The sequence below is a fragment of the Aulonocara stuartgranti genome (assembly GCF_965226115.1).
Source record: "Aulonocara stuartgranti genome assembly, chromosome: 14".
In the NCBI taxonomy this organism is placed as follows: Eukaryota; Metazoa; Chordata; class Actinopteri; order Cichliformes; family Cichlidae; genus Aulonocara; species Aulonocara stuartgranti.
Genome location: NC_138950.1, coordinates 36,371,858 through 36,398,135, shown reverse-complemented (window position 1 = coordinate 36,398,135; position 26,278 = coordinate 36,371,858). Strand labels below are relative to the sequence as shown.

At 39.0% G+C, this 26,278-nt stretch overlaps 3 protein-coding genes across 6 annotated transcripts in view; 1 reads left to right on the top strand and 2 right to left on the bottom strand.

Moving 5' to 3' along the window:
- The window catches only part of LOC309687272 (vascular endothelial zinc finger 1-like), a 32,124-nt gene extending 30,043 nt beyond the window's left edge, over window positions 1-2,081 (bottom strand). For 2 of the 3 annotated variants that reach the window (XM_082502126.1, XM_082502127.1), the window contains exon 1: window positions 1,814-2,081. In XM_082502126.1, the coding sequence (XP_082358252.1) occupies window positions 1,814-1,846 (33 nt within the window). In that variant the 5' untranslated portion in view covers window positions 1,847-2,081. The remainder of the gene's footprint in view (window positions 1-1,813) is intronic. The other variant, XM_082502128.1, reaches the window with a different exon arrangement.
- A 3,532-nt stretch (window positions 2,082-5,613) lies between these two features.
- LOC309687107 (gap junction delta-2 protein) lies at window positions 5,614-7,041 on the top strand. The gene has a single exon (XM_082501826.1). It carries the CDS (start codon window positions 5,737-5,739, stop codon window positions 6,841-6,843), a length of 1,107 nt encoding a protein of 368 aa, XP_082357952.1. The 5' UTR covers window positions 5,614-5,736; the 3' UTR covers window positions 6,844-7,041.
- A 9,429-nt stretch (window positions 7,042-16,470) lies between these two features.
- On the bottom strand, window positions 16,471-24,345 carry mrps23 (mitochondrial ribosomal protein S23). Of its 2 annotated transcripts, XM_082501814.1 has the most exons (5): window positions 24,156-24,343; window positions 22,317-22,496; window positions 21,041-21,118; window positions 18,897-19,020; window positions 16,471-16,876 (listed from the first exon to the last, which is right to left on the bottom strand). In XM_082501814.1, the coding sequence occupies exons 1-5, from the start codon at window positions 24,197-24,199 to the stop codon at window positions 16,763-16,765; spliced, it is 540 nt and encodes a 179-aa protein (XP_082357940.1). In that variant the 5' UTR covers window positions 24,200-24,343; the 3' UTR covers window positions 16,471-16,762. The 2 variants fall into 2 exon arrangements, with proteins under 2 accessions (XP_082357940.1, XP_082357941.1); XM_082501815.1 differs by lacking the exon at window positions 21,041-21,118 and having other exon boundaries at window positions 24,156-24,345.
- Window positions 24,346-26,278: the final 1,933 nt, after the last annotated feature.

The window sequence follows — 26,278 nt, the reverse complement described above, 5'->3', positions numbered from 1 at the left end:
AGTATGTGTGTGAATGTTAGCTAATAAGAACTAAAAGCAAAGAACAAAGTGCAATGAAGGATGCAAGAGTCTGCATATTGTGTGCTTATGTTTTTTATGTTGATGTGATTGATTTTGTTGTGGTGTGAACGAATGTCAGGTGACTTCTGCTGCAACCCTGGTATAGTATATAGCTTTGTTTAGAATTTTGCAATGATCACCAAATATAATTTTCAATATGTGATCATAGCCACAATGGCCAGCAGGTGTCCCTGTCAAGATGGCTGTAGAACTGATTTAAAACCTTGGCACAATCGCAGCGTAATTGCTTTGACTATTTCACTGATTCACAAAGGCTCACTTTACCTATCATGACTATTTAGTACCGCATTTGTATTAGCATTTTAGCAATTGGCATGGGTCGGCCAAATTCCTCCTTTCCGAGCAACAACAAGTAGAGTAGATTGCTGGATAGTGTAGTAGTAAGACTACACACCTTTGGAGCGGGTATCCAGTAAGGGTCCTGGATAGACCCATGTACTCTGTATGTGACAAATAAAGCTTGCTTGCCAGCTGCTCTATCATGCTGCTCCAAAAAAATATTTATACAAATCTTCTAAGCTAAACATCATTAAATAAGATAATGGAAAAAAAATTGTACAACTGCCACTGTTAATACAATGTATAGATTAATTATGGTAAGACTCCTATTTGAAAAACTGTTGGCATGTCTACAAATCTTATATTGATGCAGGTAAATATTGTCTTGCTGTTTATATTCAGATCTCATGAAAAGACTAGAAAAAAAATATCAGGTTATGGCGCAGGGTTTCTTAAGGTTTTGCAGTTAAGATGTACACAAAGTGTAGATTTAATACCAGTTGTTCAGAGAACATGATACACTATAAAAATAGTGCGTGTCAGTTATACTTAAACAGATACAAAGTTGACTGCGGACAGTAAAAATTAAGCAAAAATTAAACACCGACCTTCTATAATATGGGATTATTTCATAAAACTTAATTTATTCGGCATATAGACTATATACAATTTACAACCTCCTTTTCGTTTCTCAAAACAAGATTAAATGATCAAACAGCATGTGAATTGATTCTGAACTTACTTACAAAACTAATGAACCAGATGACTTTATAGTTTATTTTTCTAGTTTGCAAGTCGTGGCTATTGATCATTGATAAGATAAAGGGTAACGTTTGGAGCCTTGAATGTGATTTAATCACTTCTCTTGGCGTGCTAAGTAGCCCCTTAGTTATAGTGCTAGGGTTAGCTCCGTTCTTGTTAACGGGGCCAGTCAAGAGCTTAAGCTCCCCACCGCTTTCTTGCTTTGTTAACCCTCTGTACTATTGCAATAGCCACGGTGCACACGGGAAAAGTGTCTGGTTAGCGAATCCGTTAGCCTATTAGCTTAGCTTACCTATATACAATAGCAAAAGCTTTGCTTAAAGCTAATTTGCTAGCGCGCGCATCACCAAAATCCGAGCTACAAATTAGCTTTATAGTCACATAATGTGACCATTAAGCTGTAAATGGTACAAATTGCAAATTATGAACCGACACAGATTTCTGGCTATTTAACTGATACCAAGCCTATACTGTATCTAAGTTGGCAACACAAAGTCTGGAGCTCTTGGATTCGACAAAGCTAGTTAGCAGTTCGTTACAGGAAACCACTCAGCGGAGCTATCTAGCAGGGTATCGCTAACACCTTTGTTTTTCTTGGCTAACTCTTAGTAATTTCAGAAACGGATAAAACCCATTTAGCAAACAATATTTACGCTTTATGGCAAACGTTTATGGAGACTGTGCCACTTACTTGAAATAAAAACGTACTCCAGCTCGGTTCCATTGCAACACTTGGGCTAAAATCTGAAGGAAGCCTATAAGGAATCTACAACAAAGCAGCTAAATATGGCAGCGACAACTTCCTGTAACCCCAAGGACTAAATCAAGTCCAATATACTTTTTTTAAACTTTACTTTAAACAATTCCCCTTTCATATAGTTCACATATATTTTGTCACTAGAGACTGAAAAAAAATGTTACAAGACAGATGTACTTAAACATGTGACATACGTGCTGCTGAATCAAACTGTGCTGTACGGACTATTTCGTTATATCTCTCTCTCCTTCTCTCTCAGTCTTTATATGTACTGTTAATAGTAACAAATAACAAGTTATCTATCCCTTATTTATTCCATAATTTAATCCAATATCTCTGCCCCCTGCACAACTGCACCATAAACATAAATATGCAATATATGTTTCTATTGTACATATTGTCTGTTTTCTATTATGTTACATTGAGAACTAATAAGTAACCAGGCTAGTATCAGCTTTACTGACCATAAATAACTACTGGTCAGTAAAGCTGGTTCTGATAGATGTTGAGGGCAATTCTTTTTATTCCTAAAAAATTCTTAAGTGAGTGAAGTAGGTAATTCACTCACTTGGGAATTGAGTGAACCCAGAATCTTCATTTCTAGCTTTTCTTGTTTACAAGCATCAGGACCAACTCATCTTGCTTGATGTTGACTTCATTCTTTGTTTCACAGTGCGTTTTTTGAGGATCAACTTTTCACAAAAGCGCGACATTGAGCGACGGATTCAGATCCAGAAAATTTGGAAGTTCATGTTGTTTTTTTGTTACACGCTCAGTGTGTAAAGGCCTTTAATCCAAAATTGATAGTTGAGTCTGAAATCAAACATGGCACAAATTCCTCTAATTAATCAACCATTTACTTGCCAAATGCTAAAAACTTATAAAAATTCTTTTCACTGCACTCCAAAGGCCATTAAAGGCCAAGAGTGTTGCAAAAAAGCGATACAAAATTCATAATTTTCCAGATCTGAACTTACTGTGTAACGTATATACAGAACTTAAGTCATTCTGTGATTTACTATAATAAATCACAGAATGCTCACTTACATGTTTAGCTTTTTTCACAGAACTCACAGAGAGTAACTGGTCTCAGAGCAGTGAAAGCAGAAACAGCCCAATAGATCCAAACCCAGGATTTTCATGTGAGGCAGCAGTGCTGACCACCTCACCAACAAATCAGCCAAATTTAAATCAGGCAATCTTCTGTTTTATTAGCTATAAGGTCACTTATCAATTATTTTTGAATAAATGTACTCAGTTCATTTTATTTTACTTTGATTTATGATGTTGTTCACATTTAGCTAACTGGGTATTTTAGTTTTATCCTGCTTTGCTGAAGCTAAATCAGCCTTTTTCTAAATCGGTATAAAATCATAAGTTAGTAACAAATTTGAGAACAAGACACAATTCATCGGAGAAGCTGCTCCTGAACACTTCTCCAGCACAATTATTTCCACTGTTAAGGCCCTTGTGACAAGAGAAGAGAGTCTGTGTTATGATCTACAGAGTCTGGGACTTGATTACATATGCAAAAACCAAAACATTTTTTTCCCTTTTGAACTCCGCTGCTGCATGCTATCAAACGATACAACAGATGTGAACATACTGACTCCAGCTGAAACCTGCTATAGTCTAGAAAGTAACAAAATTTGTCTGTAACTTGTACTGTTCGAGGTGGTTCAAGCAGAGCCTTTGCAAAGACCTGCATTATGTTTACTTTCCAGCCTGTTCCATATGCTTTTTGTTTTACAGTTCCCGGGTGTTCAGAAAATGAGCCCACTCATTGTGCTTTGTTGTATTGTACATTGCCAGCCTTTTTGTAAAATAGCACAATGTCAGCTTCAGATAGACTGGCTTAATGTGTGTTCTCTCTTTCCACACTCAGCGGGATTCAATTCATCAACATTTTAAATCAAAAATAGCCATGCAAATGGTGCAGTAAAGGCTACATTATGCGGATTTATGCTGCAAACCTTAAGGTTAGGTGAGTTCAAATGGGATTCTATTGAGTTCAAATGCTGCTTTTTCATGGTTGTATTTTTTTAACACTTCTCTGAGTCTACTAAAAATGCACTAAAAAAGTATGTTATTGTCCAGGAAGAAAATTGAAAATGACCAAAATTTGGGTATCCTAAGGTAAAGTTTTCTCTATATGATTTGTTGTTATTCATATAAAGATTTTCAGTGAGACCTTTCAGTAGATTATAAATAATTTAAACATTTTAGAAAAAAATAACCACCATCAGAGTAAAGATAAATATGTAAATAGCTTTTTCTACAATAACAATAATGAGCTAAATACTGTAAAAAAAAAAAAAAAAGAATAAAAAAGATAAAAAAAGAAAACTGAAATGAGTTCCTGTAAAATCCACTGTTTAGGGTTGAGAATGGTTCCTTGATATATTTCTTTTGAAGGGGGGAGGGGGAAGCACCATTACTATACAACAATAATATTACCAGTGTCAGACATTAGGTTTCACAATACTTCATTTGCTATAATGCTTTATTGATTTGCCTGAGCATGCATGATCAGTAATGTGGTTTTGGGTGTTTTGGGTGAAGATGTAAAACAGATAAAACAAAAACCTTTGGCCATTTGATTTTATTTTAAATTTTTGTCTGCTTGTAAATTTAAATTTCCAAAAAACCCTAACCCTAGCCCTAAACTAATAAAACTGAGAGTTTTATACAAAGATTCTAGGTTTGACAGCTGCAGTTAAGAGCAAAGATGATAGACAGAAAATTGTAAAATATAAAACAATAGTCACATCACTGAGATCAATGAAAAATACTCCCAGGTACTATATTCATCACATAAAAGTTGGGGAATGAAACAGTTCAGTGTCCCACTTGCAAAACGGAATAAAAAATACAGTCCAAATTTCAACAGAGAACAGCAGTTGTCCCCCCAGACTCAACACCCTATACGTAATAGGCTGACAGTCACCAATATTAATTATATATTTCACAGAATAACAGCAAATGATTACTATAAACTGTTTTAATCTAAGCCATCTTGAGTCTGGGGCACATACCTGCAGACAGAAAAATATGACAGCACTGTTTTCAGTGTGGAATATAAACAGTGTAGATTATGAGTACAGTCAGATACACCTGCCCTCAATTAACTCAAGCCAATCACAGCGATTGGCTGACCAATTGTGAAACACACAAAGCCATTTCCCACAGCAAATATGGAGATGAGTTTATGAAGGTGAGTTGCTACATAGGCTGCACTGTAGTCGACCATGTTACAAGAGAAATGCACAACATTTCCCTCTGAAATGAAGTGCAGCAGAAGTAGAAATTAACACATTAAGTACATATTTAAGACATATTTAGATATTTTCATATTTAAGTGTAAGTTCTTCAAATTTGTACCTAAATACAGTTTTCAATAAATGAACTTAGTTACGGTGACAAACCACTCAGAACTGTTGGAAGGTCTCTTTCTGCTCTCTAAAACAGATGTTTCTAAAAGCATAATTGTGATCCTGAGATGCTTCAACAAACTTGACTGTAACAAATATATTTCAATTGTTAAGTGATAACAAAAAAGTGTTTTTACATGGCAAATGCTTTATTGTATATATAATGTATTTAAAATCTAATATATAATATATTATAATGTAATATATACAGTAGTGAGTTAATATAAGTTAATATATTTTCCAGAGTTTTCAGCTACATATCAGAGTCTTCATCAGTGAATAATATTACTGCTTATCATTTTACCAAGAAATTGGCAATAGGTTTAAGCTAGTATATATTACTTCAGTCAGTTGAACCTAGTCTGAGTACACCCTAAGTTGTCCTATTATTAATAGCCCCTTTTACTTTCTGTCTAAGATTAAGCCATGGGTGACTGGTCCATACTTGGTCGCTTTCTGTCTGAGGTCCAGAACCACTCTACAGTGATAGGCAAGATCTGGCTCACTATGTTGCTCATTTTCCGCATTCTGCTGGTAGCCTTGGTGGGTGATGCTGTCTACAGTGACGAGCAGTCCAAATTCACCTGTAACACCCAACAGCCTGGATGCAACAACGTCTGTTATGACACATTTGCTCCTGTTTCACATCTACGGTTCTGGGTCTTCCAAATTGTACTCGTCTCTACTCCATCTATTTTCTACATAGTTTTTGTACTGCATAAGATTGCCAAGGATGAGAAGCTTGATGGCCAGAGGACACAGCTGCTATCCCAGAGAGTTCCCAAACAAAGGTCCGGGGAAATTAGGAAAGATGGCATGGAAGCAATAAAGGTCAACATCCCCACTTACTACCCTCATTACAGTGGGGAATGGAATACAAGTGAGAGGGAAGATGTAAAGAAAAGCCTTCTGGAAGAAGCTTATGATGAAATGGGAGAGGACCCCACCCAGCAGTCCAACCAGGTTCTTCTTATTTACATTCTTCATGTATTACTACGATCTGTACTGGAGATCACCTTCCTGGTCGGCCAGTACTTCTTGTTTGGGTTTGAAGTGCCTCACCTGTATCGCTGTGACTCGTATCCTTGCCCTACTCGTACAGACTGCTTTGTATCACGTGCCACTGAGAAGACCATCTTCCTGAACTTTATGTTCAGCATCAGCTTGGGCTGTTTCATCCTTAACATTGCAGAGCTCCACTACCTGGGGTGGATTTATATTTTTCGCATACTCTGCTCAGCTTGCTCCACCTGCTGCCGTCAGGAGCAGAATCCTGTCAAATTATACTCAAACCATAACCCCCTGATGCTGCAACTCAGGCATTCTGTGAGGGGTCAGGTGTTTCTGCAGACTCAAGCAACCATGGCCCAGGAAAAGAAAGGAAGCCTACTTGGACATGCCCCAGCTATCTCGTTTGAAACAGACTCAACTGTGGAATGCACCTCCAAGAGAAGTCCAGACAGCAAAGACAAAGTAAAAGTTAAACTGGCTAATATGGCCAGGCTGGGATGGACTAGGAAGTCTTGGCTATGAGAGAGAAATTTTTTGTATTTGTATTAGCTTTGTAAAAAAAACAAACAAAAAAAAAAAACGGACTGAAAAGGGAACTAAGGCCTAGCGTACCCCTTTTTTAAAAATTGCTTTTCATTTAAATAATTGAATATATTATGGGAGGGACTTTCTGTGTGGGACTCTACTATTAGTTTTAGCTATTGTGAAATCTAGTGCTCTAAAGTAACCCAGCTAATACCTCTTAAACACCAAAAGTACATCATTATGCAAAGAACACTTTGTTTGGAAACCTGGAGTCATGGAATGATATTACTAGACATGTAATAACTCATAACTGGACCAGGGAAATTTCATTTGCAGTATCTTGTATCTAAAACTTTATTATTTTAACATTTTGAGATCCAAGAGTTCAAAAACTATGAAAAAAAAATCACAATGCAAATGATACAATCACTATATACAATTGACAGTTGCAAGTTTCACAAAGACATGTATAAAAAGTTAAAAATGTGAAATTTGGTGAATTGCTAATGCTAATTTAAATCTGTATGTACAACTTTGCTCCACTTTGGATTTAAAGCGTGTGTAGATTTTTATTATTGGAGTGTATAGTAGGTGAATGTTGAGGGGGCTGTAATCTGCATTGTCAATGGGCTTCTTAGAATTGTTATAGATTGCCTTGTGTTGCTCCTTATATGTATTTATTTAAGTATGTTTCTGTTGCACTATCCAGTGAAACGTCACTTATTCCTTTTGCACTTTGTAAACCTTGGCAATCACCAGAAATAAAATGTTGCTTTATGTTACTTCTGTCTTCAGTGTACTGCATTTGAGTGCACAATTAAACCCTACATTCCACACAACAGTTCATGTCAATATCTAATGGTTGTCTAATTTGGGCCTTCAGGCACTACTGCATTACACACATGCATCTGAATTGAAATTCACTATCGTAACTCAGGAACACCTAAAAATTGTGGTCAGTGTAATCGTTTGTTGCTGCATGTAGAAATGTAATTTTAAAATTTAAAAAAAGAACTTTTAGCTGCTCCCTTTTGACAGTGGGTTGCCACAGAAGGTAGCTTCACATACTTGATTTTCTTTTTTAGACGAAATGCCCTTCCTGACAAACATGGACTGAAGTACTGTGGCAGTCCAGATGAGTCATGAAATAAAGAGTTTTGTGCTTTCATCATGACTTGTACAATAAAGTACATTAGTAAATTCATTTAAATTCTAAATTCTAAATTAATCTCTTAATTTTTTATTTTTCTAATTTTTAATTAAAAAGCTGATTTTCAAAGTCTTTTTGAAAATGCAATTTAAAAAGAGAAAATAATAAATGGATATAAAAAAACAGACAGACAGACTTCATTAATCCCTGAGGGAAGTTGAGTTGTCAAAGCAGCATACATACAACAAAAGTCAAGAACCCATATAAAATGAAGTAATAAAACATTTATCAATAGATAAATATTATAAACTGGACTGGACTCATAATTCAGACGCCTTCTACAGGCAAGTAGTGCGGAGACTCAGGTCTTTTGGAGTGAAGGGCCCACTCCTGAAGACCTTCTATGACTCTGTGGTGGCCTCAGCCATCTTTTACGGTGTGGTCTGCTGGGGCAGCAGTATTTCTGCTGGGGACAGGAAGAGATTGAACAGGCTGATCAGAAGGACCAGCTCTGTTCTAGGATGCCCTCTGGACCCAGTGGAGGTGGTGAGTGACAGGAGAATGGCGGCTAAGCTGTCATCCCTGTTGGACAACATCTCCCACCCCATACAGGAGACTCTGACAGCACTGAGCAGCTCCTTCAGTGACTGCGGCACCCACGATGTGGGACGGAGAGATTTCGCAGGTCTTTCCTCCCCACTGCTGTCAGACTCCACAATAAAGACTTTAACTGATCAAACACACACATCCACACATGTGCAATAACACTAAGTGCAATAATCTTTTCTGGCATCGTTGTATTTTACTCAATTGTATATAGCATCTTATCTTATTCTATTCTATTGTGTACAGTTGTGTACAGTATCTTATTGATATCTTATTCCAATGTTTTTTTTCCTAATGTTTCTATGTAACTTTGCACTGTCCACTGCTGTAACAAAACAAATTTCCCACGCATGGGAGTAATAAAGGTTATCTTATCTTGTCTTATCTTATCTTAAGATAAATATAGATATAGTTAACCTTCCTGTTGTGTTCGGGTCAAATCCGACCAATTTACAAATGAAAAAACTCATAAATATTGTGTTTTAGATCCGATTACCTCGAGTCCTTATGACATCCTCCACACTATGCACTTGAACATATAAAAGTGATGAGCACCTCTTTCGTTGAATTTTGAGTGTTTTAATCAACTTTGTTAGATCTGTGGTGTTCCCGGTCAGAAAAGTGACCGCCATAGCAAATGAATGGGAATCCACCTATGGGAATCCTAGGGAACAATATGAGAACAGCCCCGCAAAGGGTGGAGACTGAGCAATACTGGAAGAGCATTAAGAAGGACGAAACCCATAATGGCAATGCTCAGTGGCTAGTGGATCTAAAGAGCAGACCTCCAGTATGAAGAGTGGGACAGCATCAGGCCCTGACATAGTTCATGGCTACTGGCTGAAGAAGCTGACTGCACTCCGTGAACTTCTGGCAGCACAAATGAACCAGCTGCTAGTCGATGAGACACCTGGAATGGCTAACCGAAGCCTGGACGGTCCTGATCCCCAAGGACCTCCGGAAGGGTCCCATCCAACTACCGGCCACTAACCAGCCTCAGTACTATATGGAAGCTCCTGTCAGGCATCATAGGAGCTAAGATGAACTTGCACATGGTTCAATACATGAGCGGGGCACAGAAAGGAATTGGCAATACCAGCTACAGGTAGACTGAGCAGTCAGCTGAGACTACAAGACTAGACTGACCAACCTGTGCACTGCCTGGATTGATTTCATTTCAATTCAATTCAATTCAATTCAATTCAATTCAATTCAATTCAATTCAATTCAATTTATATAGCACAATAACAGCCACCTCAAGGCGCTTTATATTGTACAGTAGATCGTACAATAATAGATACAAAGAAAAACCCAACAATCATGTGACCACCTATGAGCAAGCACTTTGACGACAGTGGGAAGGAAAAACTCACTTTTAACAAGAAGAAATGTCGGGCAGAACCAGGCTCAGAGAGGGGCGGTCGGCGGTCATCTGCTGCGACCGGTTGGGGTGAGAGAAGGAAAACAGGATAAAGACAGGTCCAAGCCAGCTCCGATCAGCCAGAACCCTATTACCATGGTTCAGAATAGGTAGATATCTTCAGCACTCAGGCTCACCCAAGCCCAAACTTCTCGTTGAGAAAGGGGTGTCAATTGCATTTAGGGACCAGTTGATCCAATCCATAATTCCTCTTTTAGGTTTTAGAGAACAGACTGTGAGAGAATGTTCCAGGGAAAAGTAATACAAAAAACACGAGACTAGACAAGGACATAAGAGGCTAAGCATGGAAGCTAAGGGAGAGGAGGAGGAGGAGAGGAGAAAAGTGTGACCGCCTTCGTCAAGAGCAAGAGCAGATATGGTTTCATGTAAGGAAACCCAAAGTTCCCTAAGGTGGAACCTGTGAACTTCGAATTTAGTTGATTTCCAAAGGCGTTCTACTTTCCTACAGATTCTTTTGACCTTCCTTACGTCATCATTTATCCATGGATGAGCTCTTTTTGAGGCAACAATGACAGATTTCATAGGTGCCACTGAATTTAAAATTTCCAAGCAGTGATTGTTAAAACACTGTGTAGCAACATCAGCATCAGTGCAGCCACTGATCACATGAGGGTCCAACATATTAGAAAACTTCAAAGCAACATCCTGATTTATGAACCGCTTATGGAACATGAGATTAGAAGGTGGTGTGTACAGAGGGAAGCTAAGATTAAAAGTAACACAGGAATGGTTACTCACTTGTACGTCCTTAACACACACATTAGTTATGTCTAAGCCAAGAGAAAACACAAGGTCCAAGGTGTGGCCTTTAACATGGGTGGGTCCAGAGACATGCTGAATAAAATTAAAAGAGTCTGTAATGGATAGAAAGTCAGAGGCCATGCTACAGCTAAGATCATCCACGTGGAGGTTGAAATCCCCAATCATTAAGACCTTCTCAAGTTTAATAATGGAAGATAAAAAGTCGGTAAAATCTTGAATAAAAACACCAGCGGGGCCTGGATCAAATGGCCAGAAGGCAACATTGCAGACATAGAGGACAGCTACAAGTACCTGGGGATCCCACAGGCAAATGGGAACCATGAAGAGGCCGCTAAGAAAGCTGCAACCAGAGGGTCAGAGGGCCTGCAGAGGGTCAGGCAACTCTTGAGGAGTCAGCTGAACAGTAAGAACAAGATCCGGGCTATCAACACCTATGCCTTGCCCATGATCAGGTACTCTGCTGGGATAATAAGCTAGCCAAAAGAGGAGATAGAACCCACTGATATCAAGAGAAGGAAGCACCTTACCATGCATGAAGGGTTTCATCCCAAGTCCAGCATCGTGAGGCTGTACATTTCAGTGGATTTTCTATCACATACATTGTGTTAGCTCTGTGCATAAACTGGCAGTCTGTCCTGCCTTTGCCCTGTGGCAGCTGGGATAGTCAACCCCCCTGCAGCATTGACACATTGTATTCCAATTGTGTAATCGGATCATTTGTGAACTCAAAGTATCTAATCAAAATGTAAGTAATTACCAATTATAACAATGAGAAAACAAACATAAGAAGTAATTGTGTCACATAAAACTGACAAACAAGGATAGCTACATGTTGTTAGGTGAAATAAAAGTGGACAGATTACTCAGACAACCACAACTGGAGTGAAACAGGTTTTTTTTTTTACAGTGTAGTCATGGGAAACACAAGATGGTGAGGCGAGGGAGATGTGCTGGTGGGAAACTCTAACTATCTAGAGAGGGAAAAGGAGCATGAGGTTTGCGAGTAAACGAAACAGGGCATAGGAGAGCAGTTTACGTACCTGAGGAGAGCTTACTTGTCACATGTTTACTCTGTACTGGGGCAAGGGCAGGGAGCCGTGGTGGAGACAGACGTGGTCCAGTGATCATGCGGGTGAGCTGGGTTGCGGGGTCCTGAGTTGATGTATCCAAAGCATAGTAGAGCTGGCAGATGGGGAAGTCAAGCTGGCAGGAAACACAGAATGAGGGAATCCATGAATACCTTGATGAACGTAGTTAAATATAAAGACGGCTGGCTCATTACCACTTAGGCTAAGAAAATAATCTGATACTTGCTCTTTAAATAGCCCATCTGATGATGTTCCACAGATGTGCCTAGAGAACCCTGAGGATCATTGCCTCGCCTACCTGCTCCAAAAAAGGAAATGCAAGCACACATGCCATCCCAGCTCCTAACACATGTAGTCTGAAAAACAGCAGTTTTGTCAAGTTTGCAGGTATATCAGTACGACACATTCCTACATAGAAAAAACTCTTTAAAGTCTCTAATTCAGTGAACCTCGATTAGTTCAGCCTGTTTGGATAAATACAGTTAGTTGATGTATGATCTTAACTGCTTCAGCAGTTCCAGTTCAGGATCACAGTGAGGCTGCAGCTGGATATGTTAAATAAGCTTTACAAAATTTAACAATAAACCTGCATCCATGTGTTTTATTGTCCACGGGATGAGAAAATCAAAATGGTAAACTGTAAATAACTGTGGAATATGTGAATACATGTTTGTGTGCCTCCAACCATTCAGAGTTCCTCCAGCCTCCTCTGAAAGGATGCACTGAAAGGCTCCCCTACCAGTTTATAGCAGAACCATTAAGGATGCTGAACTGCATGATGGCCTTACTCCTGAGAAGCCATCCTGTTATTGAAGGAACCAATTAGAAGCTATTTTCAAAGCAGCTGAGCAGATTTCATCTCAGGTAAGTGATTAACAGTTTGTTCATTTGTTCTGCCACTTAAAATACATTCTTAAATGTACTTTAAGTGTCTGGATCAGGAGTGGGCAACTCCAGGCCTGGAGGGCCGGTGTCCTGCAGGTTTTAGATGTGTCCTTGATCCAACACAGCTGATTTAAATTGCTAAATTACCTCCTCAACACGTCTTGAAGTTCTCCAGAGACCTGGTAATGAACTAATCATTTGATTCTGGTGTGTTGACACATGGGTGAGATCTAAAACCTGCAGGACACCAGCACTTGAGGAGTTGCCTACCCCTGGTCTAGATTAATGTTATTCACGAGAATTCATTCAGAAAATCCTTGCAGAATTTGAGGTTGGTAGATTGGTTACCATACAGCAAACTAGCTATTCCCACTGAATTTTGAAGGGTAGTAGTAGAGTAAAGAGTAAGACAGTTTAAGCTATTCTTGTAAACCACTGCTATTTACTCACCAGCACCTTAGAACGTTCAAAAATTTGGTATTGGGTGGACAAAATTCCACAAGCAATTCCAATTCGCAACAGTCCTTTAAGTTTCAATGGAGCAGAAAATGTCTAATTTTTGAGAGCTGCCTGTGTGTACCTTGTAGAGTTGGAAATGGAGGTGGCTGACCTCGAGACTGGGAAATCAGGTGCAGTAGTGGTAAAAGTGTTTGTGCAATTTAACAGATGCAAATTTATCTGGTAGTAATGGTAAGAGAGCAGCTGTACCTGTAATAGAGCATGAGTTAACAGGATTTTCCTGCATTTCTAGAACTAATTTTGGTAAATAGACTTGTTCTTATATAACATTTTACTATTCTACCTGAGCACCCAAAGCATTTTTATACAACATGCTCCATTCACCCAAGCACTTTTTCTGTATGCTTCTTTATTTCTATGCTAGCTCTTAGTGCTTCCTATCTAATATTCACACACATTATTAATCTTATGGATGCTTCGATGAGCAACTTGGGGTTAGTATCTTGCCCAAGGATATTTGACATTCAGACTGGGAGCAGCCAAGGACTGAACTAGTAGATGACTTGCTCTACTTCCTAGCACCCAAATAATGAACAACAATGGTTCTTTCCTTGTATTGGGTACCTTTTTATGCTTGAGTAATTCATAGGCCAGCAGGTCATTTACTAATCAGAAGACTCATGATTTGACCCCTGGCTGCTCCTTGGGCTCTCTGATGCATTAATCGGAATATGAATGTGTAAGACAGACAGATGATAGAAAGCACTTCCTTCATACAAAAAAAGTTGTTGTATGAATGGGTGAATGAGAGATGTTGTACAAAAAACGCTTTGACAATAAAAAACCACCCTTTTCCCTGAAAAGTGTCAGGCACAAGGCCTGGACTAAATGAATGGCCTAAATAAATGGCCTCCACTCTGGAACAAAGTGCCTGCTTCCTGCCTGTTTAGAATGTCATCATTGAAAGAGTTGCCACTGGTCTGTAGGTTTAACTAGACTGCAGAGTCTCTTCTATATTGTGCTCTTTAGCCAAAGGTTGTTTGGTTTGAAATCCACAGAGATGCAGTGTTTTGAGAAAATTATGTCTCTGTTCCAATGCCCCTGGCACATAAGGGATCACTAAAAGTTTTTGTTTAGATTGTTGTTCTCTCCTGGAGCATTCCTTAGGTACCTTTCCAGCTTTGTCTGGCTGGGATAACTACACTTACTCAGATATGATGTTCTTCTACTTCCCTGGCCGCTGTCGCTGTGGGAATTTTGTTAGCTCTATGTTATAGCGTCCTGATGACACCCAATTTCTGCACCAGTGGATCATTAGATTCAAACGTTACATTCTGATCTGTATGGTAGGCGCCCAGGACTAGGTCTGTTTACATTATATGTGCTTCTCTTAGGTAGTATCATTAGAAGGTGGTAGAAGTAGTATCAGCTTCAAGTTTGGGTTTAGGAGACAGACACCCTCTCTACTTTTAAGATTTACCTTTAAACTTTCCTTTTTGCTGAAGCATATAGTTAGGATTGGATCAGGTGACCCTAAACCCACCCTTAGTTACGCAATAGGTCTAGGCTGCTGGGGGATTCCCATGATACACTGTTTCTTCTTCAGTCCCCTTTTTCACTCGATATGCATTTGTTTATACACCTCTATGTACTTGATTATTAGTTATTATTTATCTCTGGCTTTCTTCCACAGTATATCTTTGTCCTGTCTTCCTCCCCTGGCAGCGCTGTCTGAGGGCAGAAAAAGGTCTAAAAAGGCAGGATCACCGATGGCAAGGATCCACCACATCTAAGATCTAACCCGTACACACATGCCACGTATTTTAACCACTTCTACAGCCCTTCTGTTTCGAAAGATTCCAAGGTGGATCACGTCGATGCAGTTCCTCTGGTACCAACACCAGAGGTGGTGGGAGTCCTCCAAATCGCTGGCAATGCAGGGGAGGATCAGCATTGAGTCACGGATATTAACCTCCTAGGACCTGGCATCCACCTATGTGGACATCACATTTTGGGCCTGGTACCCACTTACGAGGACGTTATACTGCCACTGTTCTATCAAAATTTAAAATGAATGTCCTCATATGTGGATCTAATTTTTCTCAGGAACAAAAATCAGGTAAAAAAAAAATCTTGTAATTCTTTGTTTTTACATTCATCGGGTCCCAATCAGACGAATTGGCAAATAGAAATTAAAAATGAACCGAGAGATGGCACCATCTTGGACTTTTAAATATTACCAATACTTTTGGAAAAGCTAGCTTGTCATTTTTCATATTCTCCCTGCTCAACCTGATGTTTATCTATTTTGATGTGATCAGTGATTGTGGTACATCCTGACATTTGATTTTCACCCAGGTGTCATCCACGTACCCAAACCAATGCGTTTTTTTTGGTTTTCTAGAATAGGACAACAGAGCCCTGTTTTCCACTGAGAAGCTGAACAGGTATATCTAACAAAGTGGCTATTGAGTTTATATCAGGCTAAAACCAGCAGTAGTTTACAAACAGTGGACAAACATTCTATGTCCCCAAATAAAGACAGGTCCGGCCAAGTGAGTGCTTTTAGTTCAAACTGTTTTCCTCTTTCTCAGTCTGTACATCCTCGATTTCTTTCCTTGTAACTTGTCCCTCTCCTCGAGGTTTGGAAGGTGCAAAGAAGACATAAGAAACAGGCAGAGTTAACAGGAATTAATGCCATCCTTTTGTTGCAGCTAAATTATGTCAAAAGATGAATGGCACAGCTGCATTAAAACTATTGCATTGTTTCTCTGCATTTTGTGTTCTTTGGCATAACTGAACTGATGATATGCTTTATTTTAAGGGCGACTTTTAATTAAATTCTCAGTGTAGTACCATCTTACAAAAGACCCAATAATTTCTCTCACACACAAAATGAAGGCCAAAGTTTAAAGGCAGTTGATCATCTTAACAACCAAAACAACTTATAGATATGATAAAGTAGCTGTTGGCATAGTTCTCCCGAATTCAAGCTGTAAGACTATTTTATATATTTAAAGTTAATGTGCAAAGGATACACCCTGTGCATACTCGCTTCCTCCTCTGTCCACGTGGTGCTTGTAGGTATTGAGGCATCATTCAACATGTTACGCAGAAATTAATTTCCAGGTCAGCAAGAAGGCAAGATAGATGAGGTGCAAACCACAAAAACTAAAAACTTGGGAAATTTCAGATCAGAAAAGTTCAAAACTATTACAATAATTTCACAACAATTCTACATGTTATAACAATGTGTTTTATTGCCAGACATAAGACCTCTAAATACTTATAACATTCTTTTCTGGGGTTTTTTTTGTAACTTTTCACCTGCACTGACATGATTTATAGCGCCATTGAATCTTTAATGGCAACATGCTGCCGCTGGTGCAGTGTGCAATGGGCTTTCAAGAAATTAAAAACAGACAATTGTTGGGTGTCAGAAACAAAAACAGAAATACATTGATCATAACAGCTGGTAAGAGAGAAAATATGCAGTTCACCAAATGATTCTTGAGCTACTGTGATCTATGAATTTTTATCTTCTGTTGTCTTCGTTGTGTCAGTCCCAGCGGACTGCTGCTCTGCCAACATGTCTATCAGTTTCAGGTCAAGCACAGGATCCCTGGACTCGGCCAAAACCTGCAGAATAAAAGCAACACAATGATAATATGCAATAATCAAAACAAAACTGTGTTTGTACTTGTGAATTAGTAATCTCTCTCTCTCTTTATATTTTTGTTTTTATTTTGTAATAAAAGCAAAAAAGCAAGCAAACTTTTTCCCTTTTCGAGGTGAGTTTTGAGGTGAAGAATAAAATGAATTTAATCCATTACCTGACAAAGTTGCTGGTTTAAGAAAAAGTGGCTATAGTAATTTATGACAAGAACTAGTCAAAGAAAATAATTTCAGACATTTCTGAAACAAAAAATGAGTTTAACTTCCCCTCACTTTCCCTTCATCCAGAGAAATCCCTGGGTTAGGCCTTTTTCACAGGAGAAAAAGTATTGAAACAATTAAGATGCATTTATTCTAAACACAGCGTTTCAGTGGCTTTTAAACACCAAAATACGCTGTGCCAAAGATTGGTCTACCCCAAGGATTGGGTCTCCCATTGCCAGTGCCAGAAGAATTGATATGATTTAGACATTGGGGAAACCAAACAACCTCTGGCTAAACAGGGACGAACGCTGGTTTGAGCAGGGAGTCAAGGAGAACCCACTCAGGAACCCATTGCACACCCATTTTTCTGCTGTAGCATTGACCCGTATACATGAATTATATGGAATGAAGACACAGTTCCAAGAGCAAACACACTTGGCCAGTGCTGACAGTGGTCATCCCATAATCTCTGACAAACTATCCCCACTGCTTCACTGAATGGAACACAAGTAAGAGAGATGTAACATGTGAGACCATTGTTCAATCTGCCTCCATAGTGACATCTCTCACCTTCTCAACAAAATCCAAACTGTTCTGGATGTGGTGTTCAGAGCTGCCTACCAATGGGTTGAGGATCGAAGCCAGAAACGTTGTGATTTTATAGGTGACCCAGCTGATCATACAGACAATTGGTCTTAAAGGCACACCCTGTTTATCCTTCTTCAGTAAACAATACAGATTTGGTGTAGCTTCCCCTGGGTGTAGCCTGTGGTAGGAGGTCTGGTCAAGGGGTTTGTCTTGTTGTAACTGCTTCAGACAATCTTTCACCCTCTTCTTGTAGTCACTTCCTGGGTATCATTTCAGGGGCTCCTAAGCATTTCTTTTTCCACCAAGCATGGACAAAATTGTCCATAACCTCTTTAAGATCACCATTTAATATTGTGAACAGCAGATGAGACAGTGACGTTTGACTTTGATTAATTTATCCTCAGCAGCAGAGGTGACTCTTGGTTGTCCTTTCCTGGGGCGGTCCTTATGTGAGCCAGTTTTGTCATAGCACTTGATGGCTTTTGCGACTGCACTTGGGGACACGTTCAAAGTTTTAGCAATTTTCCAGACTGACTGACCTTCAGTTCTTAAAAGTTATGATGGACTGTCATTTCTCTTTACTTAGAATTCATATTATGGAAAGAACCAATCAGCTAACAGTTGTCAAATAGGGCTCTGAGCTGTGTACGACCCTGACCTCTGCACAACACAACTGATGGTCCCAACCCCATTAAGAAGGCAAGAAATTCCAAAAATGAACACTGACAAGGAACATCTGTGAAGTGAAAACCATTTCAGGTGACTACATCATGAAGCTCTTTGAGAAAATGCCAGGGGTTTGCAGCAATGCCAACAAAGAGTGGCTACTTTCAGGAATCTAAAATATACCATATATTTAGAGTTATTTATCTTTTTTCCCCTTTGCTCCATAATTCTATATATCTTGCTTCATATATTTGATTTCTTTAGTATGTTTCTAAAATGTAAAAGTGGTAAAAATAAAGAAAAACTATTAAATGAGATGGTGTGACCAAATTTTGACTGGTTAGATGAATCTTTGGATGTACTTGGCACCTTTTTCTTTAGTAAAAACCTTTCGTTTTCACACGACTACATAATTTAGCTGACTGGCATAACATAGTTTGCAGCTGGCAAAAATGTGACCATGTCAAAACAGGGCAAACAACATTTTTGTAGGAACCCAAAGTAATAATTATAACAAGAGTCTTACAGGAGGAGCTCCTCGCCTTCTCAGGATGATACCTTCTTTAAGTAAAGCCTTCCCAGTCTCTTCAAACAAAGAGGACTTATCCAGCATGCCATGGCTTTTTAACTCTCTGTACTTGTCAACAAACCTGCGGGATTAAAAAGATAAGAGGAAGAGTGTGAAAATTGCCTGTCAAACTGTTATCGTTGCATTTTTCATAGATTTAACTTAACTTACGAATGGTAGGTGTATGTGTAGTAAAAATGATTCATGGCGTTACTTCCATTTGCTTTTGACACAGTTGCAATGTATGCTAAATCTGGTTCTTCACACTACTGAATTCCTCTGACCCTTCTTTTCAACAATGTCCTTGTCTTTGAGCCTTGTTTGTTGGGGTCTCATATTCAGTAACGTCACTCAAGTATTCCTTAAAAGTTTCTGTTGTCCTTTTGTCTTTTATTGTCCTCACATTGTACTGATGTGTACAACTGCAGTAGCCTAAGCTTTAACACATGCTCTGCTGGTGGCTGCCCCCCTTCTAAGATCTGTGTATCAACCTAACATGATGTGATCAAACTTTATTCCAACTACATGATTGCTTTGGCATTGTGGGGTTAGGGTTAGTCACTTAGTCCCTAAACCCTAAACCCTTAGTCACTGGTTTGTTGTGTTCTCTGTCAAAACATGGATGTTGAATTTCTACTGGCCATGAACCATTTGTCACCAAGCTCTACTTGAATGAGTCATAGATTATTGATAAACTGCTAAACAAAAATGCAAGTAATAGATTGAAAATGAGTTTAAAAGCATCTAATATCCAGAGACAATTTTAAAAGGTTTTCAGAAAGACTGGAGTACTGTGTGTGTTATTCTGAACTAGGGGTGGGCGGTATAAACGGTATACGGTAGAAACGATATAAATTTGGCCAACGGTAGAGATTTTGATTATAGCGCTCTACCGCGATAGCGCATGTTGATGGTGTCATCAAGCTGCGGCTATTTGGGTCGAAAGCATCGCAGCGGCTACAAACAACATCATCATCTGCAAATTATGCCGGGCGACAGTAATAGCAAAGAGACGAAGCACTTTTGGAAGATGGGGAAAGCCAAAAATTTTGCTTCCTCCACTTCCCTACCATTGATTCATTAAGGCTGAATTCTCTCGCAGCTGCTCTGTTCCCATGTTGTTGCAGTATATTAATGACTAACCTCGTATTGTGGATGGATTATCTCAGTTGTTCTCCTGACTGAAGTTTGGTCCGTTTATAGCATCCTGCCATGCAATTGCATTTGTCCCTAACCACCAGAAACCCTCACGTTAACTTTTATCGAGTGGAAAAGGGTTAGCGGCCATCCTTCAGCTTCACTGTGCTAATGTTATGCTAACATAGCTGTTTTGCTAGCAATCACATAGCATATCGTTATATACCAGCTAGCTCAACTTCAGTAACCCTACAAATGTCACTGCTGTTTAGTTTTCTGTCTTCATTTATGTTGGAAGTGATAGCAGAGCTGTACTTTTTAATTTTTTCAGAAATCTCTCAGTCAGAACATGCTATATCATGTTTAGGTGGAAACTAGCGAGTTAACTTCCTGCTAACTTCTAACTCCGTTGAATTTAATAAATTCTGTTTTCATGGATGCCTGGATGTTAAACTTGATTGTTATACCTGGTAAAGCAGCAACGCTGATCATTTTATTAAAGATGAAAGAATTTAGACACTTTCTAACTCTCAGTGATGCCGCAGTGTTCATTTGACTTTGGGACCTGAAGCTGACAGAGTTTTGGACCCAGATTACTCCGCGAGGCTCCTGACTACGGCAGCCGTAATGCTCCGGCAATCCATCAAGCGGTGCGGCTTCATAGCTTACTACTATGAAGCCGCACGTCGTACTAAAGCATTTTTGACAGATTTCTGCGCGCCATGTACTGCATAAAATCGGTTCAAGGTCAGTAAGCACAACCAGAATTCACACATAAGGCGCACTGTCGATTTTTGAGAAAATTAAAGGATTTTAAGTGTGCCTTATAGTGTGTAAAATACATTATGCAGAAGAAAATAATATACCGCGATGTATATATCGTTACCGCATATGCTTCAAATTATACCGTGATATGGATTTTAGGCCATATCGCCCAGCCCTATTCTGAACACAGTCAAACATACCTCTGACATGTAGAAACAAAGTTTGATTTGGAGAGATCAAGAGCCCGCAAACCTCTCCCATACTGCTCATAGAATCCCCTAGCAAAAACAAAAATCAAACAAAAAAACCCCAAAAACAACACAAGTTAGAAGTTAGTGAGGCCTACAAAAATATTTCACTTAGTATCAACACTTAGTTATCACTGTTTAAAATGTAAAATTGTTCCAAACCAAGACTAAATGCCCAAAACATGTGTCCACTCTGTGCTGATCAGAATTATGGTTTTGGTAGAAAAAAAGAGGAAGAAGAATATGCAAACTACATGTATTTTGTCTATATTCCTGTATTTATATAAGAAAAAAAATCTGGGTTAACATCTGAAGAATATTTCTCCCATTTCTGTGTAGTGTTATTTATTTAGGAAACAAAGTGGACCTATGGCATATTCATATTTTGTGACAAATAACCATTCATTTCTCCTCTCTCAGTCGAGACATTTAACATTTTACTTTACAGAACAGAGTTTTTTTTTCTTCTTTTTTACAGCGCCCATTCAAAAGGCAACAAGTAGGTATTAGTAATCCTTACTGTCATCGTTGTATTTTTACTCAGTTGTATATAGTATTTGTATTTGTATTCTATTTTTATCTTATTGTATATTTATTTTATTTTATTCTACTGTATATAGTATTTTATTCTATTCTGTACAGTTGTGTACTGTATTTATTCTTATTGTATTCAAATTTTTGCCTCATAACTTTTGCACTGTCCACTTCCTGCTGTGACAAAACAAATTTCCCACGTGTGGGACTAATAAAGGTTATCTTATCTTATCTTAGCAATGTTTCAGGTGATTTTTTCCCTTTCTTGTTGCATAATTTGATGACTTATCAATCTTCAGTGAACTGGCTCATCTTGCACTTGAAGGAACTATATGTAATCAAAATGAAATAAATTTTTAATTATAATAATATAAATGAACCTAGCCCATGGACCAGGTTGCATATGGAATAATGTAACATGCATTTCAGGATAATGTATGAAGTATAATACTTTGCATGTTGTTACTGTGAACAGAAACTTATTCTCAAAGAATTCAAATAGAGTATCTGAATACCAGTCTCTTAGATGCTCCGCTTCCGACTTTTAAATGAATGCTATCAATCTGAGAGACTGATAAAGCCAGAAATGTATATTATGTGTGTGCTAAGGTGCCGTTTTCACAATATTTATAAAGGAGCCTTCAGATATAGGGAAAAAGTTATTTTCGTTGCCATGAGTGTGCCATGAACTTACGTTCTAATTTTATCCTCACTGTAGAAGATTTCAGGCACAATTTCCTGTTTCTTAGCAGAAGGGCTGGTAACTGGTTTCACATGAAGTGGGGCCCTCTTTGGTGGAAAAGTCTTGTACACATCATACCAGAGAGGTTTTTCCTTTGGCTTTATGACTCCAGAGCGTATCAGGTCTCTAACCCTGTTGATAATGTGAAAACACACAATTCCTTATCATTAACTGTACAGGAGAATGCTTTACAAAGGATGGCATTACAACTTCTAATACTGAAACGCTTTTTGCACAAGTTGTTTATGCTTTAAAAATAAAATAAAGTCAGATATTTTTTACCAAGTCATCTCTCACATCCCATGATTTTTAATGTTTGCTGCTTGTGACTGGCTACAGGACTTTGACTGGCAGGCCCCAGTCCATCAGGATTGGCAACAGGACTAAAGCCAGCATTATTACAAACACTGGCATTCCACAAGGTTGCGTCCTCAGTCTCATCCTCTACACCCTGTACACCCACGACTTTGTCACCTCCAACAAAGTAACATCATTTTGAAGTTCGCAGACAACACTGCAGTGATCAGTCGCATCACTGGGGGGGACGAAGCGGCTTACAGGAGAGACACCGGTCTGGTGTCATGGTGTGAGGACAACAACCTCACACTCAACACTGACAAGACAAAGGAGATAATAGTGGACACGGGGAAGAAGAGGAGGCCTGTTTATCAGGGGGCCTTGAAGTGGAGAGGGTGAGCAGCTTTAGGTACCTGGGCGTCTACATCTCTGAGGACCTCACCTGGTCACTGAACACCACACAGCTGGTCAAGAATGCTCAGCAGCAGCTGTATTTCCTGAGAAGGCTGAGGAATTTTGGTATGTTGGCCAAGATCCTCAGCAGGTTCTACAGCTGCATTGTATTGAGCATACTGACCAGCTGCATCATTGCATGGTATGGCAGCACTACTGCTATGGACTGCAAACGCCTGCAGAGAGTGATAACAACTGTGGAGAAGTTCATCAGGACTCCGCTGTCCTCTCTGCAGAGCATCTACCATCGCAGAGTCCAGAGGAGAGCTGCCTCCATCCTCAAAGACCCCACACACCCCGAACACAGACTGTTCACACTTCTGCTCTCGGGGCGGAGGTTCAGAAGTGAGAGATCCAGAACATCCAGAGTCAACAACCCCTTGTTCCCCACTGCCATCAGACTCCTGAACAGATGACCTATTTTTGACAGTAGTAATAATATATATATATCTCATATTAAGCCAGCATATTAAGCTATAGCTCGTTTGCACACATCCCTGTTTCAAATCTCCATATTTTGTCTCCCTATCTATCTTCATTTATTTATTTGTATTTGTTATTTTGTTTGTTTGTTATTTATTTGTTAAAAACTCAAACTCCCACATTACTATTTCATGATCACATTATTTCAAGAATGTAATAAATATGTTTGTAAGAATTTTAACGCTAACTAGGTACACGTATTTGCAATATTTATCAGGATCCAGCAAGCGCTGTTTCGGCGCATCAGATAGAGAGCAGAGCTTTTAATGTCGCAAAACTGGTCGCATGCCGATGACGTCATCACGTCGCCCCCTTTTTAAAGGGTCACAGTTCCCGTGAATAATGTTTCTTGATTAATTAAATTATTTTAATAGTTGTAAACCCACGTGTTGGCTGAATAAAACACGTATTACTGCCCAAGGCTAGCACATATACTGTACCAACTAAAGACTCTTTATAGTGCCGGAAATAGTATCACCATCATCGACATTGTGGATACAGCTAAAAGCCACATTAGCTTCATCATTACTTGATAAAAAGCGTAAACATTGGTCTTACCTTGTGAATACCGTTCCAAATCTCTCTAGTCTACTACCTGCCATGTGGAGCTTTTCGTCGACAGATCTAGCTATATAATTCCCCTTTTCTAGAAAAAATCTGCATTAAAGTTGACCATTGTTTGCAACACTGTCGAAACAACCCGTTCGGATGCTGTCATGCGATTATAGTACGGGTGCCTTGAATGGTCAAATTGTGCGCATTGATACTGAAATATTGGTTCATCCGATACCAGACATTTATGTTCCAGAATCGACTTTCCTATTACATTATCGATATTATAGTAATTTAGGGTAAATTTGTAGCTTATAATTTACAAGAACACAGTGGAAAGTAACTATATTATTGGATTGTCTGAATAGGAACTACTTCTTCTGCCTATCACAGTGAGTTGGGAAATACGACTGTATAAATGCATCACGGCTCACGTGTGCGCGCTAGTTCAGTTTTCTATCATAAGTATGGGGCTATTTGAGCTCCACAAAAAGCAAAGATGCGGTTTGTGACACATGTGGCAAGGCCACAAACCTTGTCAAACACAAACAAAAGTAAATTGTAACAGAATATGATGAGGCGAACTGGAGGAGGAGGAGAGACTTTGTGTCTAGGCATTGTGTTCAAATGACGGGAATTCGCCGCATTCTTAAAACTGCAGAATCCCATTTGTTCAAATTGCAGAGTATTTACAGCGTATTATATAGACTAGGTATATATAAAATATACAGTAAAACGGTCATTGTATGCTTTAAAAAACTCAAAATATTTCATACATAAGATAAATAGACAATGACATGTATCTATAATGTTTTTTCTCAGCTTTACTTCATAATTAAGCAAGAAGAACAATAGTCTGATGTCTTGTAGTCATACAGTTGTATTTCCGAATACGGTTTGAAATACACTACTTTTCATTTTTATTTACCAAACACATCAAGTTTTTACGCAAATGGTAAATGACCTGAATTTGTATAGCGCACTTAGTCCCTATGGACCCCAAAGCGCTTTACACTACATACAGCCATCCACCCATTCACACACTGGTGTTGTAGCCACAGCTGCCCTGGGGCACACTGACAGAGGCGAGGCTGCCGGAGACTGGCGCCACCGGGTCCTCTGATCAATGCCAACAACTCTCTATCGAAAACGTTGTACTTATGCAAAGTATTGGTATCGATACCAGCCTGAATTTTACTTGGTATTGGATCCCAACAATGCTGGATCCTTTTCCAGCCTGATCTCTCCAACTGTGGAGGTATTGTACAGACGACACAGGAGCTGTAACTTTCCATTCCGACTTTATTCATCTCCAAACTACAACTGGACACATTGCGCCAAAAACCAGCAGAACCCCTCCCCCCGACCTGAGTGTGAGTGGAGCCCTTTGGTGGGCCACCACACAACCATTCATTATGGAGGTGGATGCCTTGGATCCTGGGGTCAGGGCTGTGGTTTCTCAGCAGTCTGAAGGTAAAATAAATCTGTGTGCTCCAGAAGGAAACTATGATTTTGGTAAACAGGAATTGCTCTCTATTTAGCTGGCAATGGAAGAATTGAGGCATTGGTTGGAGGGGACAGAGTATCCACTGGTTGTTTGGACAGACACAAAATTCTCTCTTAACTGTTGCCAGAGAAGAAAGAAACCGTCCTCTTCCATTATTATGTACATGGTGGTAAGGTGTCTTGTGGGAACTGACGGATTGAAACAAATGAGTGTGCTGTGTGCACAACAGTGTGACAAACATTACCTGTCCTTTTATTAACTGCAATAGTGGTGATCATTAGCCGCTAACTAACTGGGTAAGGGTGTCATGGGCCTGTAGCACTGTCCACTGTTTTAGGGAACACATTTGGTTTTACAGTAAGATACAGGGCTGTTCCCTGCCTTTCTGGGGGGCTTATATTTCACTATTAACAATAACAACAACAACCAAACTATCCAGAATGAATTTTGACATAATTATGAATTATTATAATAATGATATTTAAAAACAACACAGTTTTAAAGAAAATACATTAAGACGCCAATTAAATATATTAGATTTATATTTCAAATATGACAAAAATGCTGATTTTACAGCAGCAAAATTATTGTATCTCTACAGTTTAAATGTGTAATAAGCTCA

Coding starts and splice junctions, on each gene's coding strand:
- LOC309687107 (XM_082501826.1), top strand. CDS start 5,737: ATGGGTGACTGGTCCATACTTGGTCGCTTTCTGTCTGAGGTCCAGAAC.
- mrps23 (XM_082501814.1), bottom strand. CDS start 24,199: ATGGCAGGTAGTAGACTAGAGAGATTTGGAACGGTATTCACAAG. Junction 21,119..22,316: donor AGTGAGGATAAAATTAGAAC/GTAAGTTCATGG, acceptor TGTTTTTGCTAG/GGGATTCTATGAGCAGTATG. Junction 16,877..18,896: donor GAAGGCGAGGAGCTCCTCCT/GTAAGACTCTTG, acceptor TTTATTCTGCAG/GTTTTGGCCGAGTCCAGGGA.